Consider the following 16829-nt stretch of genomic DNA (forward strand, 5'->3'; position numbering starts at 1 on the left):
ACATCCTCCAGCTCTCTAGGAATTCTATTGCTATAACTTTTATTGAAAACGGTCCAGTAACTTTAAGTCTGTTAACTTAGGATAAATCGACATCCATTCTTAGGTGTATCATCCAACGTTGTCCGTGTAAATTATATTTAAACAATGATCATGTGATGAGATAAACGATTTTTACCCCTCCAATTGTGTGCAAGTCACGCTACAGATTACAAGACAACCTGAACCATTAAACGAGTTAGAAGTAATTTAAAGCAAATGTAGACAGATGGATAATTAATCCTTATAGTATTATTATACTTTCATAAGAAATTTAAAACACAAACTACACAATAGGTGCTTACCACCACTAAGAGTATCTATTGCCATATACTAGTATAATGAATGTCCTGGAAGTTGGTCTTCGACATTATCCGATCGGTGTAAAAACTATTCTAATATTTTGTAAATCAATTGCAAATAATTAACGGTTGGTAATTAGTTTTTGTAATCAAATATTTTGTTTTCAGGTTAATTGTATTGGACACAATGGGGTCATTGGGGGCGGCTAATTGAATTTGACCCTCTCTAAATGGTTTTTGCTTATAAATATTGTATTGGCATTTGGAAAATTCTAAAAACTATTTTACAATTAATCACTCGATGCTAATTATATTTAACACTAGTAAATTAGGTACTATGCTATATAATAGTTAAAATATGTTCAATCTTATCGATAATCGATGAAAAATAATAACACCTACGTAGTAGGTATAATACGTACGTAACTGTAGTTATAGTATTAATTGTACTTAGCAAACTATTTTTACCTACCCATTCGTCCAAAACTTTAGGTGGTTCAAAAATGCACCTTACTGTGCGTACTCTCGACGCCACTGCGTGTATGCGTGTATAGTACACTGTGTACACTACGATGGCGATGTCGATTTTGATAGATGAGATGATAAAATCATGTGTTTCAGTGGGTGTGGTTTCTTAGCAACACGTTGGGTCAATGACTGAAATCGTATTATATAACATGGTATAGTGGCTGGTACCCTCGACGCACATGTCCCGTCCGCTTTATTACAATAATACACATTGCGCCTGATAGTGGCGTCGCTAACGTAGACAATAGCACAGACTTGAGTCGGTAAAATGTCCAACTCTGAGGTGCACACAGAACCGAAACAGCCTAATAACAACAACAACAGTAGTAATAATAAAAATAATAATGTTAAACCAGCACAGCAACAGCAGCAGCAGGAGAGGAGGAAGAATAAAAAGATAGACAAGGTACAATGTGACGGCAGACTGTGAGTAAAAAAAGAAAAATATTGTGAACTTCATGCTAAATAACGAATAGAGATTTTATTTTTAACCATTATTTTCATTGTATACCTTAGTTTTCTTTTTTCATCACAGGAAAATTATAATAAACAGAGAAAATGAATTGCGGGCCAGATGGCCGGAACGGTGGGGGTTTTATTCGAAAAATAACGTGGAAAAAGTAAGTGTTCTGCAGCCTACCTATGGTTTCATTAATTTATGTTTTGATTTGTATTTTAGATTTTGAATAGATTGGTTTTGTAATTTTTGTGTCTAAAAACACTTAATATAGGTAACAGAAAAAGTGCTTCGATTTCTACTTCATCCTCTTTTCCGGAAGGAAGGATTATAGTTGAAATCAGTAATTTTTCCCTCAAAACCAGTTTTCGACAAATTCGATTTCCTTATTTTGTTTTGATTCAAAAACGAAAACCCCAGATACAAATTTTCACGAAATGTTTGTATAAGTTTTATCTGCAAAAATGACCAGAAGAATGCAGGATTTTTATTTAAGGTTATGTAATTATACGAAAATATCGAACCTACACACACCAATTTGGGATTCAGTAAAACTAAGGTAAATCCTAACACGTCACATTCACACTAAAGTTGCTCCATGTCAAAACGTCACTATTTAAAGAATCCCGATGGCTTCTCTATCCCAAACAGTTAAGTCCCTAGAACTTTTCACACATCGTCGCCTAACCTGGTCCCAACGCATTAGCAGCTTCGCAAGCTAATAAACACTATTTTAAATAAAAATACATATACAAATGTCAACATAAAATTATTAATGCACAAAATCTTCTTAAAGCGTATATGATGGACCTCGGGTTGTCAGCTTTGGGGAAGTACTAAAAATCTGACGTTAATAAAATGCAAACCTTTCAAAATATTACCCTCAGAAAAAATACTAATGCTCCACTATAAAACACAATTCTAACCAAACACTCATAGATCAAAGAACAATGCCAGTACACGACAAAGTTAAATTATTGTTACATACAATACTCTACAATAATTCCCTCCTTTCCATACCGAGAAATCCTACAAGACGTTATTAAAGCTCAAAATTGGTCCCGCGATCATCTTAATGGCTAAAATAATATTATGAGTCAGGTCACTATATAACTATTTCAAAATATAATGTCACGAAAAGGTGAGTTACATAAAAAGTTTTACTTGTATATTTTTTACCATTTTCACATTATTTTATATTATGGTTTTCCACAGAATAGGTTATAAATTCCAAATAGGAACAAATAATAATAATAATAATGAATAAAAAAAAAAGTTAGCAAGTATAAGTAATCGCTATGCTGTCCTGAAGTAGTAGGATTCGAGTGTTCTTCGTCATTCAGTACGTCACTATGATTATTGTTTTTTTAAAACAGGTCCGAGCAGAAGCGGTCCGTCAACTTGTTCATTTTTCAAAGAAATTTAAGTAAACAATTAAATTAAATCATATTAAATTAAAGCATTCATAATATACAATCCATATATACTTTTTTTTTTTTTGCTAAAATATCTATAATACGTAGTAAACTAGTAAGTACTATTATGTCTTCAGCGTTCAATTTTATGTCAATTTGATGCGTTCCTGTAAGGTTAATAATAATTTGACTGGGATTTCGATGGGCTTCATTGGGCGTTTTATAAAATACATGTTTCATGTATTTTTATGAATCAGAATAAAAAAATTTGATTTGTATTTATTATCATTTGATCTTCTTGATTTAGATAAATATTTTTACCATCGAAAAATTGTTCTTACAAGCAGGTTTACAGATTGGCTATTTTGAAAGTTTCCAAAAAAATTTAAATCAAAAGAATTTTAAAATAACGATTATAATAAAAGTTATAAGGTAGCCAATTCTTTCTGTTTCACGCTACTTAATTTAGGAATAATTTATACGGATACCTAACTAATTACATGTCCAATACATTTACCTTTTTGTTTTTAGAGACTCGGTTTTGAGCACTTTAAAATGATTAACGACTATGGGTCGAAACGATCTATGTAATCATTATTTTAAAAGTTGTTATTTCTGTTTAATACTAGTATATAGGCACTTACACATTATAATACCTATAATCTATATAGTTAATTACTAAGCTCAAGACACGCTATACCAGAGAATCCCAAAATGTGTTCCGCGGGACAATGTCAAGGATTCTTCCAGATGTATTTGAATATTGAGAAAATTATTTTATATTAAACTTGGAAAAAAAGTTCAGATGAATAATAGTTACTAGTTTAATATATTGTTATGAAATATTCATTTTACAGACATTGGGGTGCCTTGGTCGTAAACGTTTGGAAACCGCTGCTCTATACAACAAACATAAATAAAAATTCACCCAAATGATCGCTTAATATTTTGCCCAGATGATAATATATCCTCATGATTTTGGATCATTTACCCAAATGAATGACCCCCATTTATACAATACCCACTCAATTTATAATCGACTTTTAATGCCATTTAAAATATTTCATTGACATAAAAATAATAGTTAATAATACCTTAAAATTTAGGTATGTACCTATAACATTTTCCAAGTAATTGTATGTATGAATACATGCATAATAATTATAATTCTTTCTTAACTATTTGTGCGTAGGTATCTACAGGTCGATTATGAATCATATGAAACATACCTACTAAGTTAATGATAGCAATTAGCAAGTAAGACTCAATCGAGTCAACTGTCACTATGAACTAGTCACTGGAAACTATAATTACAGACATTTTTTGAGAAATACAACATATTAGATGATGTATCATTTTTTGTCACCAGCTAATTGTTAAATATTTGTAGCTGTGGAGCGAACATGCTGTCAATTTAGGATTACCAGAAAATTTTATCGATCTCAGAAGACAAAAACTACGTAAACAAGATAGAATTCAACCGTTGATCGACGCGGTACCATCACCGACGTGCATTCCCCTAACGTCGTCAGGTGATTTTTTCAATTCCCATATAATATGATATTTTTTAACGACTGATTACAGGTTTTGTGGGATGGCGTTCCTCGCAAAGAATTTGTAATTTGGAAATGTTTGGCAGGACTTTTGATTACAATAAATTAGATACTCGGATGTTGAAACCAGACAACGAGCCAGATCAAAAACTACAGAGATTTATAATTCTAGGATAAATATTTGTAAGAAATTAATTTTATGATAAAGCTTGTATTACATTTTCAAATCTAAGATATAAAAAGAAAATTTTTTATTAATTACTAACTCAAAATAATTTGGAAATTTTCACGATTTCAGTCAAAATTCTAACTTCAGACGGTCATAGAAAAAATATAGTGTAACTACGATAAACTTTTTTTTAAATTTCCACTAACAACTTATGAGGAACCTTGTATTACAAATAAAAACCGAAAATGTCATAATATTAGGCATATTATGACATTTTCTAGTATGTAGTATAATAATATGTCAAAATATATTGAAAATATATTGAAAATTGTAAGGCGTATATATAATGCTATGTGTACACTCATGTACAGACACAAAAAATAAAAAATAAAAATAACAAAAAACAAATATTATTGTCAAATCAATACATTCATTGTTCCGCTCAAAAACTAAAATATTTTTGTATTTTTATTTTTGTGTATTTACAGCTGGTTACTTTCCTAGATGAGCAGGAATTCACTTCAACTGCAACCAGTTCTTCTAGATTTAAAAATCAAAAAACACCAAGAACTTTACAACAAATACCAAATATTAAACATGTTGGAAATAATATAATAAAAATAAACATGCAAACATAATATAAAAAAAATTGTAGCCTATATAGTATATACTGCATGTACTCGTGTCCTCTTGTTCTTGAAAGCTTTGGGCTAAGTACTCTAGTCACAGATCTTGGGGGAACAACCAACCTGAATTTTTTGTGAACAAACTAAGAGCAACTTGATGCTCCTTAACCCTTTCACTGCTGAATTTGAAATATTTTCCAATATAATGTACTGTGTGGGGATAACATTTATTCTTTTATACATTGAACAATATTTCTCTTACAACAGAGATTTAATAGAAAGACCACTCCCGTAAAATGTTTAGATAAGTTTGGTATTAGCGCTCATGATGATCGTCTTAATTACAATACAATCGATATTACTGCTACAAATCAATATTAATACTATATCAATATAAATGTTATCAAAATGGTATTTTGAATACTTGTACTGAATTAAATAAAGTAATATATTCAATTCATTATGTCAATAAATATTTATTTTGTTATACAATTTAAAATGTAAGTATAAAACAATTACTTGCATAGGGTAAAGCATGCAGCTATTAGCACCTAGTAATTTTGTAATAAATAATGTTTTATTATGATTTATAGGGATATTTTTTTAATTATACGAGGTTAAGAAAATATTCATTCAAACAATAAGTAGCAGAAAGTTTGAAATGCAAGTATGACAAATTTCAGTTAATTGCTTCACCCATTGACATAAGCTCTACACATACCCGAGGTTATAATATTATCATTACTGTATGGGATTGACACTAGAGTAGTATGAAGTTGAACATTACAATCAGTTTCCCCAACAATAGATTCAATAGGTATTTCATTAAAAAAAATTCTTATAAATTATCCAAGACTCCATTGCAGTTGTCATCTTCACAATTCCCACCAACGGAATGACTAGTTGTAAGATTATAAATGACAAAAGCTTTAAAAGAAGATAGTAAGTTGCAGGATTGGGTTAATATTTTTCATTACATGGCTTCTTATTGAGACCGAGAACTACCCAAAAGTTTTCTATTGGGCGGGTCCTGGTTGAAATTTCTAAGTAAAACATACTAGAAACTATCTTTCAGTAGTCATTTACAAATTAACTGCATTCCTTTATATAGATAGTTCTGATCCAGTTTGAAACTGATCATAATTCATGTTACTTAGAACTTCAAGAGCTTTTGGCCAAAACTTAAAATAAGGTGAGTTTAATGTTACCGTACTACACAGCTCTTTATCTTGGATAAGTCCTATAACATATCCGTTTGCACTATCCAAAAGCTTGTCAATGAATAGACATTTCTAGCCAGTATCCTGTACCCCAAAATTGAGGCCTTTGTATACTATAATAATTAGTAAATTGTGTAAGAAATAAGTACAGTAAATAATATTTAAGTTGTTCAAATAAACGTACAAAAGTTAAAATTAATATTGTTTAATGTTTTTTAAATGGCTTAAATTATATATAGCATACCGATGAAGTTATGTGAAGTGTTAGTCATTATAGCCATTTTTTTCATGATTGCTCAACACACCGACTGAATGGTTGGGCTGCAATTGACATCTTTATTTTTTTCTGGTTAAACATGAGTCACAGAGCTTAGGTACAAGACATTCTTTTTCTGTACTTTATTCTTTATCAAATTCATAAAATCGAGCGATGATTCCACGGCGTTTTACACTGTTTATTTTCATATAGGAAATTTTAGTCTTTAGTTAAAAGATTATTTCTAAGAACTTTAAGCAAATGTGGAACATCAAAGAGTGGAATTATTTCTTGACTTCTAATTTTAAAACCAAATACATCATTTGTTCCTCTATTTTAAGATTAGTACCTAGTTTCTCTAGTTTATTTTATTAACCGGTTGATAGGAGCAACATTGAATGGAGCTAACATCTTTTAGTATAATTGATAAAACTGTTTGTGTTACTATTGGTAAGATAGAAAGCCACTAGATGTTTAAACATTTTTCAGAGTCCTCTAACCATAAAAACAAGTGCTGTATCAGAAATGTTTGGTAAACAATTATTGTTAGGTCTTCAAATCCAATTAGTTTTCCATTTCTTCTTTAAACTGCAATTATGAAGATACTGAGATTTCATCAAATATTACCGAACAAAAATGATCTAGTTTATTTTTCAATTTCTCTACTGCAGTTTTTAAATAATAAAATACTATGATTTTATTAATTTATTTATCAAACGGAATTTTTCTAAATCTGTGATTCATTTCCGAGAAGAAAGACTTTTGAAAGTGTTTCACACATTTTTCCACTTTGTTTGAACAAAGACAATGTAAGCATTCTTTCATCTACAGTTAAATGTCTTCAAAAAGGATTCTGAGATTGCATTTGATTTTGAGATTCAATGAATTATCTAGTGAACTGATTTAGTCCACACAACGACTTCTTATTGATATTTATAAATTTATCAGCCATTTTAATCGAGTTCTAGCTTCTGTGTATTGCTTGTATATTATATGTGATTAAATTTTTTTATCTATACATTTTGATCTCTACCAACACACATTCAACTTAGTTTTTTTTCTGCCGTGTTTAGATTTAGACAATGAAATACCTCCACTGATAACTAAAAACAAAATATGATTAATAATAATACAACATTCAACACATTTGTGATAGCTAGTATTCAAAACTGAAACATTTCTGAGTTCATCAGACACACTCGTGTTTATATGTATTGCACTTTCACTTATTCCGACTGAAAAATCACTACTTTCATCAATACTGACGTCCATGGCCATAGAATCTTCAAGATTGTCTACCGTATGAAGTTGTAAAGTTATGTGTATTGGTTATGTCCTCTTTAATTATACCTAAATATGAATTCAAGTTCAATTAATAATGTGCAGTATCAAAAAAAAACAAGCAAGAATTTATAAAATATCAACAGTAAAATGTATACCAAATTATAATATCTTAAATTCTCAACCAAGCATGTTTTAAGTGTCATGATTATGCAATAAAAATGTTTTAAGTAACATATTCGCTCTTATGTTTCAATAAACAAAATTAATATATAACCTTTTCGCTTAGTTAAACTACTCTACACCTTTGGTAGTTTAATATCACATACTACATTTTTTTTTAATAACTCATGCTAACCAAGGTTAAGCAATATTCAAACAAAAACATTTAGTATCTAATTATAGGTTAGGATAGGGTATGTTCATACATAATATATATAATAGGTACATTATTTACAACAAATTTAGGTAAAAAGAAAGTTAAATCTCATCTATAGTTGGATAAATTTTCTTAGATTTGATAAACTGTCAAACTATTGAAATGTAATTTCAACTTTCTGATACAACCAATACTTATTTTCACTAATTTGATTAAAACTGATGTCAAGAATTTGGTATATACAGCAAATCTTAAGTTATAGGTTTAACTAAGAACATTTAAGCTGGCATAATTATTATATTATGTCTATAGAACATATAAAAAAAAAACTATCACTAGGAAACAAATATTGTAAGTTTCAACATATAAAATTAAAATAATGCATTTACCAGGTAAATTCAGAGGTAGTACTGAATTAGTAATTATTAATTAACTTTTTTAAATCCAAAACTTCGCAACTTTATTTAAAATGCGAGACCTTGCTTGTGCTTAGAAATCTTTAATTGTGTTGATAATTGATAATCGTAGTGATAACTGATAAGACCCAATCACAGAGACATATATATTCACCTTGCACGGACCATAGAACAATATTACAAAATAAATATTATGCATAATATCTGTGAATAATGGTGAATCTATTACTCAATGACTATATTATGACATCTATACTATTGGTGACCAAGTACGGTCCGTGATAATTTATTAACCAGCCCCCAAAGAATTAAAATTAAATCAAAATTGAAACAAAAAAATATGTTAAAAAGTAACATTTGTAAAGTTTAATATAAATGAATATTTCACATTTCTCATCGTCTAAATAATAGACTAAACATTTATCAGTAATCAGTAGGTTTACCTTTATTAAGAGCTAATTATCTAATGGTGTGTGTAGCTTGGCTTAAGATCAATAAAAAAAAAATCTATAGGTATTAAGATGTGACAACAATAAAATATGATATTCAATTGAAGGAAAAAGTTTAAATTCTTGATCGGCGAAAATTGTTTTTTCTTATGGCTCTCAGTAAAAAATGTTGGTCTATACCAGCGATTCTCAAACTGTGTTACTCGTACCCCTTGGGGATACTAGAAATATTCTAAGGGGTACGAGTCTGGCCAACAAACCAACAAGGAAAAAATTCTTTAAGTCTTTAAATTTTTTTATATACATTTTAGTTTAGTAACTAAGAAGGTTATACTCAAAAAAATCTATTGATAAAAAGGGGTACAGTGTTTATAAGAGTTTAAGAATCCCTGTCTATTCTATAATATCATAATAGTCTAAGGCCCCGATTTTTGAATTTTGTCATTGTCTTATTGTTATTTGTAATTTGTCAACTATCTTTGACTTGAGTACGAGTAAGTTATATTTTTAGAATAGAACTAATTACCATAACGTTACAAAACCCATACCAGAATATCAGATAACTAGATAGTAAATAAGACCTATTAACTAAATATAACATACCTTATGAAATGTAAATAATCATGTTCCTTTCTATTTTCCATTTTGGTTAATCGTCAGTCGCGACTCCCCGAATGATGTTTTGTACTTTTATGGTTATTCGGATGATCGTTTTTCGAAATATAAAAGAACGCCGCGGCGTTATCCTTTAACAGTTTAATCTAATGATTACCTATATTTTAAATAATTAATAAATGTTTATCATACATAGTTATTTATAGCAATCACATATTTAATTTAACAATAGATTATTTATCATCAAAGTATATTAATAATGTATATTATTGTTCATTTTTTTGTATTTTTAAGGAAGTATATCACTATTTAGTATTTACTATTAATATTATTTATCAGGGTGTTGAGCATAAAATACATCTATTTTGTCATGGTGTTGAGTATTTAGATGTGACTGTAAATACTGCCACAGGCAGTAAATCAGTATTAAAAGACACCTTTAACGGCTATAACATATTTATTATTTATTTACACATTACTCAAACTGTCCTGTTTGACTCCATATTTAATATTTGACAAAAATGTTTTTATTTAATACTTCAAAATTCAGTGTGTGATACTGTGATGTTCAAATACCTGAACATGTACCTTTACTTACCATAGGTTTGTGCTTTGTGATTCTGCGTGAAAAAAATGTTGAGTCTGCAAATCAGTGAGTGGTTTCCAATGTTTCCATAGTGTAACAAAAACTGAAATGACGCTATTGCCAAAAGTAAGTGAATCCAGTTTTTAATTACAGAATTTGATTCTTAGAAATCAAATGGAACAATATACATCAACAATGTTCATACTTCATAGGTACCTACTTGATATAGCTGCATCAGAATTAAGTGATGGAAATACAATGCAATTTTACTATTGCCACCGTTCTTACATTTTCGAAAGACAAGGAAACAATATTATGGAAATAAAATCCATGGGCACCTAGTAATAAAATTGATCGGCTTTCGTTGCTACAAGTTACAATTTCCTAATTTTATGGATGAATATCCACATCATTTTGGAAAACTCATTGTGGACATGCATTAGAAATTGGTCAAATTCAGTTGGATGCGATGAGACGAGATCATTTATTGCTGGTAAGTCCTACTTTTTATTTTTAGTGTAATTCAACAAAGAGTTAAATATATGACTCAAATATTATATTCTACCAGTTAATTCAATTATGGTTTTAATTGATACCTACTACCTGTATATTTTTAAACCATAACGTAACTTAATGTATATGTATATGTGTAATATTTATTTAATATCGTATAACAAAATTGTATAATTGTTTTGAGGAAAGCTGAAGCTAAAGGAGGGTGTTACTTTTAATCGTATATTAGAAGCTATTCGTGAGGCCAGGTATATTTTACTATACTTATGAAATTACGTTTTCAAAATAGTTGGAATAATTTTAAGGTATTACATGTTCATACGAATAGACAATACTACTAGATTCTTATATCTAGTAGCATTTTACCATTTTTATTATAAAGTTGACAGATTGTCCCCGCTTAGAATCATTTTTCATAATATACAAAGAGATAAGGGCTAAACGATTAGTAATTGAAAAGCCCCCAGGCCCCAGAATAGGTTAAAGGTTAAACCACGAACAATAATATTTAAACTACTATTGCAAAACAGGCCCTAAGATTTTATGTTATAGTATCCCAGTAACCATTTATACGGGTATACAAGGTATAACATATTTTAAACCTACGTATATTATACGTTCATATAGTTTAAGAATAGTTTAATTGTGGTATATTTTTGGATTAAAAGACAGATATTTCAAGGATATTACACGTTTAATAAACATTAACTTTATACGTTTATTGATCGTATAATCTACGTATAAAATTAGTTTAGATACAAATATTTACCACGTATATTTTCAGTGTAAAACTAGTATGGATACAAAATATTTCTTACATATATTTTTCATATACAACTGGTATAGATACAAAATGTATATTAGGTATCTACAACAAATCTGAAATCATGTAACCAATATTATATTAATGTTGTATATATTATACATTATAATTATAGTTATACATAATAATTATATATTATTACATTATTTGTATATTTTATACAGTATGTTATCATGTCTGATACACGTATAACAGAAAGGATGCTTTTAAATTAATAAATTATTACGTATTAAGTATCTCTCTGTATATAGCAATTTGCAATACCGTAAATGTATAAAAATAAAAAACTTATTCCGTACACGGATATGTATACATATTATATACAATTATTCATATTTTTATAATAATTATTCTGTATACAGAACAACAGAACCATAATATTATAGGAAACGTAATCTTAAAACTACGGCGTTTTTTTCGTGGCAAAAGACGTTGGCAGCGCTGGCACTGTCACCGCCGTGACAACTGTTATCGTGCATACCTGCAGTAGTGTTATCACTTATCTCCCGCAATATTGTAGATGAATTTATAATGAGATCGTGAAAGTTGAATACTTTATATTTTAGTTCATTTTTGAAATAAATTGTTTAAACACTATTATTTCAGTATTTAATATTTTTATCTTCTGTCCATTAAATTCGGTGATCGGAAGTCTGTCAGCAACAAACTGAATCCTAACAATTAGCGGATAGGCGTGTTATTTTACCGCCATGTTTTGCAGAGTTCTTTCGAAAACTGGTAAGTACCTTTAATATAAGTTCTTGCACCTACTTGTGTAATGTTTGTCTGGCGGTTCAAAAAGTAATAATCGACATTTGTAATGCACTTTGCTTGTTTTGTTTCAAACATTATCGCTCAATGTACAAAAGCGGCCCAAGTGATTTGGGTACATACCTATTTTCCTGTTTTGATTTCATCACTCCATTTTTTTTATCTTCTGAGTTTTCATGCCCAAATAGGAATTGCCTGACTTAAACTTGCTGGATGACATTTCATGACTTTTTAATCTGTTGAAATTAGTGCTAATATTTTGAGGTGATTCTGTAGGTACTTATTAAAATGTATGTGTCAGATTTAAAATTTAAATGTTTGTGCACATGTATTTTTAATTAAGTATTTATTTAAATCTGAATTTGTAAGGTTTATTTTAAATAATATTATGTTTGAATGTTATTTAAAACAGTGAACATAAGTTTACTGAACTTAGTAGGTATGGCTTAACTAAAAACTGTATATCAGTTCCATCATTGTGTGTTTGTAAACCTTTAGATTATCAAGGGTTAATTATAAAGCTAGTAGATGGAATTATTATATTATTCTAATATTTTATATTTATTACAAAGCCATAATATAGGTATCCAGATCCCTAAAACTTTCATACCTTGGGCTAGCCTTTTAAAAACCATCCATGTGTATAGTTGATCAAGCATGAAACCTTTGATGTATTAAGTAGATTAATTACGATAATATTTTCAAGAATTTATTTACAATTTGAAAATTGACCCTCAAATTACCTGATATTCTAATTTCATATTAATTGATCAAAGAAAGAAGAAAACTTTTTTAATTCTTACTAAAAACTCCACAATATTTTCAAAAATAATTCTCATACCGATCAGCAATCATTTTTATTATTATATCGACTGGTATTAGGCAAAAAATTGCTAAGCGACAATAAGGGACATGGTATATACTACAATATAAACTTTTAATCCCTCAAGTGTTCTGACCATTCAATAATTGTATTTTAATTTTTCGAGAAGATCAACCTTCATCATCAGAAATACCCAAAGGTCGGCAAACCCTTCCAAAAATTGTGCAGGCTAACTGGCAACCACATGGTTTTTTCGACCCTTATAATTATTGTTATTACATTTTTTTAAGTTTTGATACAGATGCCCCGTACAATTTGTTGTTAGTTTTACTTCTTTAATTTTTAGATATTTTTTGAATGAGCATATAGAACAAGGCAGAAATTAAAGTATGCTTGAAAAAATGTATTTGGTATTTCTAGTTCTCTGCTACTGATTATATCTAACATCAATAGAAAAATATAAGTTTACCTATAAGTAACCTATCTTTAATTTAATTTTAAATATCATGTACATTTTTAACATTTTGAGAATAAGTACTGGACTTAAATTGTATTATTGTGTTAGTATTGCATTAAAAATATAAAATGTTAGAATATATTATTTAATATTTGTAACTACCTAGCCTTGTCTAGTTTATAAGATACCTTTTAAGGTTACTTTTATTTTATGTTCTTTTACCTACTCATATTTTAAATTTAGACTAGGTTAATAATATATTAAATAGACAATTCAAATAATAGAAATAAAAATTGTTTTTACCCTTATTTTTCATGAAATGTTCATAAACTTATTCTAATTAATTAACAATAAATGTAAACAAAAAACTGATTGGTGAAAATTGTACGTAGTCAGAAAAATCAAAAACATCAAATTATTGTGGTTAATACTTAAATGAAGATTTATAAATACAACTTTTAATATAAAAACTATTGAGGTAATATCCCTGGGTAATATTGATTATTGTTATAATTTCTTTCTTTTAGATGTGTCGTGATGTGTTAAGTTTTTTACTTATGTATACAAAATGGATGTCAATAAAGAATTTGATGACTTTCTGTCAAGCATGAAGAATTTCAACATAAATGTTGCATCAGAATTTTTATCAAGTATTAACTACGATATAAAACATGCTGGGGACATAATAGAGCAACTTGGAAAGGGATTAACAAATGAACATTTTAAAAGTAGACCTGAATACTTCAAATTTTGCGAAGAACAGTTACTTAAATTGGCAAATAATGAAGAATATCAAGAGCTAATTTTTGATTTTTTGGATATAATTGACATGGATGATTGTAAACTATCATCATCAGTTTTAATTGTAGTAACTGTTTTGGAGAATACCGATAATCCAAATCAAGCATCTTTAGAATATTTGTTGATGGGTACTTTTAATCGTTTATTTGAAATGGACAACACAAATTTAAAGGACATTTTGCCATCCATAATACAACTTTTAATAAAATTAAAAAAACATTTTATACTACAACAATCAATATTATATTATTTTGCCAGAGTTGCTTACTTAGTGTTGAATGCTAACATTGAACCAGTTGAGTATCTAAACTTGTTGTCTAACATAATTTATGATCCTTTTTATTTACTGGAGTATGAATTTGATGAACTTGAAGAAAAAAAAGAACTATTGTACATTGCTTCATTCTTTTATCTATACTATACAACTGGAATGCAATGGGGACCAAAAATCTACAATCGGTTTTACATCTTAGACAAATGTTGTAATTTAGCCATGTCTGTGTATGAAGACAACAATTTTGGAAAATCTTTTGCAAAATTAATTTTAACAAAATTTAAAAATAATGAAATTCCATTACATTCGTTGAATAAATGCCATGAAAATTTTTTATTAGAAGCTGCACACTGTTCCATGTATAATGAAATTCTGAAAGTTAGGAAGGAATCAATTGATTCATTGATGATATTCTTTGATAAATTATGCAATGATGCCCAGTATGTAGTTCTTAAATATGCATTTTCAAAACCATTGGAGTCTTGTATTAAAGATCAATTTATTGTTAAAATGAAAAATCTGATTATGTTAAATTTAAACTCAAATCATGATCTTGGATATTTTCAAGGAATAAGACTTTTAGAAATCATTCAATTATGTTGTAATATATCCGTTAAACCTGGATTCGATCTTCCAAACAATAAAGAACATATTTTGGGCGCTATATCACTTTTGTATTTTTTATCAGGCAATGACATTGAAAAGTTAAATATGGGCGAAGAATTTTCAAATGTAACTAAACAATTTGTAGACATCATTCAAAATGCCATTGATTATTCACATGAGCAGCACAACTTGGAACTAAAAAAATTAAATGATAATGGTTCTAGAGTAAAAAGTGAAGCAGAAATAATAGAAGATAATTTTATTTCAAAATTGTCAAACAATGAAAAGCGGGATATATTATCACTCATGAACACTACCATAATATTAGTCCAGACGAATTTGGATATGTTGAAAAGCATCATCAAAAAATAAAGATATTCCGTGTAAAACATTTAAATTTAGTAATTAGCGTGTATGTAAATTTAAGTTATCTTTATGAAAATAAATAAAATTGTTACAGGTTGTATAGTGTTAAAATTTTATAATTTTTGCCTTTCGTCTCACAATTGTTCAAAGAATTATTGCGTTCTGTTTAACGAATCAATTATAATTTAATATCATAACTGTATCGTTTTAAATAAAATGTCTTCAACTACATTAAACCACATGTATTTGAACGAGGCCACGGGAAGTGTGAGCTATTACGCTGCTAGTGGACTGACGAAACTGTACTTTTCCACGTCCAAGTCCTCTACGATAGTTCCAACGGAGTCGAATTTCCTGACTGAACCAAATGTGCCTGTCCGTGTTTATGCACCTGGAGGATGCGGTAAGCACGAACACGGTCAAACATATACGCCGATAATTTTGGTGCAGAACTAAAAAATTCTTGGGGCGTGTGTTGTACTGTACGTAGTGCCAAGCAATTTCTGTTGTGGGCACTGCTGTATAGTTAATACACCATATGGATACTATCTCTAATAATATTTTAGTTGTTTTGATTCTCTGGTAACGATGTAAAACTATTTGTGGTAATTATATAAACTACCACAACGACATAAAACGTTAAATGAAATAATTCGTATACCTACATCAGAACACATTATAATATATTATTTATAAATTTATAATACATAAATGGTATTATGTATTACCGTATATTGGAGATATTATTATATTATGTAAATTATATTTGTACGTAAAATGTATGTAATACAGAATAATAATAATATTTTAAATTCGAGTACGACTTGTTGACGTACATAATATTATAATATCTTTATAGGTAAGTATACGAGTATACCAGGTGTGACGAACCTTTGGCATGCGTGTCAGAAGTGGCACGTTGGCCAAATTTCAATGCCACGTCAAAACTAATTAAAAATGTTTTTCTTGACATATTTCATCATATTATGTCTGTATTTCATTAAATAAAATTCAACAAATAAACGCCTAATAAAATACGTATAGTAATTACTCCTTACTTTTATTTTATTCTCTATAAAAATACCTTTTTTTTGGGGGGGGGGGGGC

The 16829-nt window shown here is 28.8% G+C and overlaps 2 protein-coding genes and 1 long non-coding RNA gene across 5 annotated transcripts in view; 2 read left to right on the forward strand and 1 right to left on the reverse strand.

Moving 5' to 3' along the window:
• The first annotated feature begins 654 nt into the window (after window positions 1-654).
• Window positions 655-6386, forward strand: LOC111040307 (uncharacterized protein C20orf85-like). Its single transcript, XM_022324170.1, has 5 exons — window positions 655-1292; window positions 1402-1486; window positions 4129-4270; window positions 4323-4474; window positions 4949-6386. The coding sequence occupies exons 1-4, from the start codon at window positions 1135-1137 to the stop codon at window positions 4466-4468; spliced, it is 531 nt and encodes a 176-aa protein (XP_022179862.1). The 5' UTR covers window positions 655-1134; the 3' UTR covers window positions 4469-4474; window positions 4949-6386.
• Window positions 4792-8754, reverse strand: LOC111040308. Of its 2 annotated transcripts, XR_002605189.1 has the most exons (3): window positions 8612-8754; window positions 6551-7912; window positions 4792-5000 (listed from the first exon to the last, which is right to left on the reverse strand). It is a non-coding gene; the product is annotated as an uncharacterized LOC111040308 (long non-coding RNA). The 2 variants fall into 2 exon arrangements; XR_002605188.1 differs by lacking the exon at window positions 4792-5000 and having other exon boundaries at window positions 6496-7912; window positions 8612-8753.
• A 3349-nt stretch (window positions 8755-12103) lies between these two features.
• LOC111040318 (ubiquinone biosynthesis protein COQ9, mitochondrial) overlaps window positions 12104-16829 on the forward strand; it is a 9774-nt gene continuing 5048 nt past the window's right edge. Inside the window, exons 1-2 of one of the 2 annotated variants that reach the window (XM_022324188.1) lie at window positions 12104-12362; window positions 14203-15751. In XM_022324188.1, the coding sequence (XP_022179880.1) occupies window positions 14244-15728 (1485 nt within the window). In that variant the 5' untranslated portion in view covers window positions 12104-12362; window positions 14203-14243 and the 3' untranslated portion in view covers window positions 15729-15751. Of the gene's footprint in view, window positions 12363-14202; window positions 15752-16829 lie in introns of those variants that run through there. The other variant, XM_022324189.1, reaches the window with a different exon arrangement.

This window comes from Myzus persicae, unplaced genomic scaffold, assembly GCF_001856785.1.
Source record: "Myzus persicae strain clone G006 unplaced genomic scaffold, MPER_G0061.0, whole genome shotgun sequence".
NCBI lineage: Eukaryota > Metazoa > Arthropoda > Insecta > Hemiptera > Aphididae > Myzus > Myzus persicae.

Excerpts from the sequence above, each read along its gene's own strand:
- LOC111040307 (XM_022324170.1), top strand. The coding sequence starts at position 1,135 with ATGTCCAACTCTGAGGTGCACACAGAACCGAAACAGCCTAATAACAAC. Across the intron at positions 1,293-1,401 it reads GTACAATGTGACGGCAGACT|GAAAATTATAATAAACAGAG; the intron begins GTGAGTAAAAAA and ends TTTTCATCACAG. Across the intron at positions 1,487-4,128 it reads CGAAAAATAACGTGGAAAAA|CTGTGGAGCGAACATGCTGT; the intron begins GTAAGTGTTCTG and ends AAATATTTGTAG.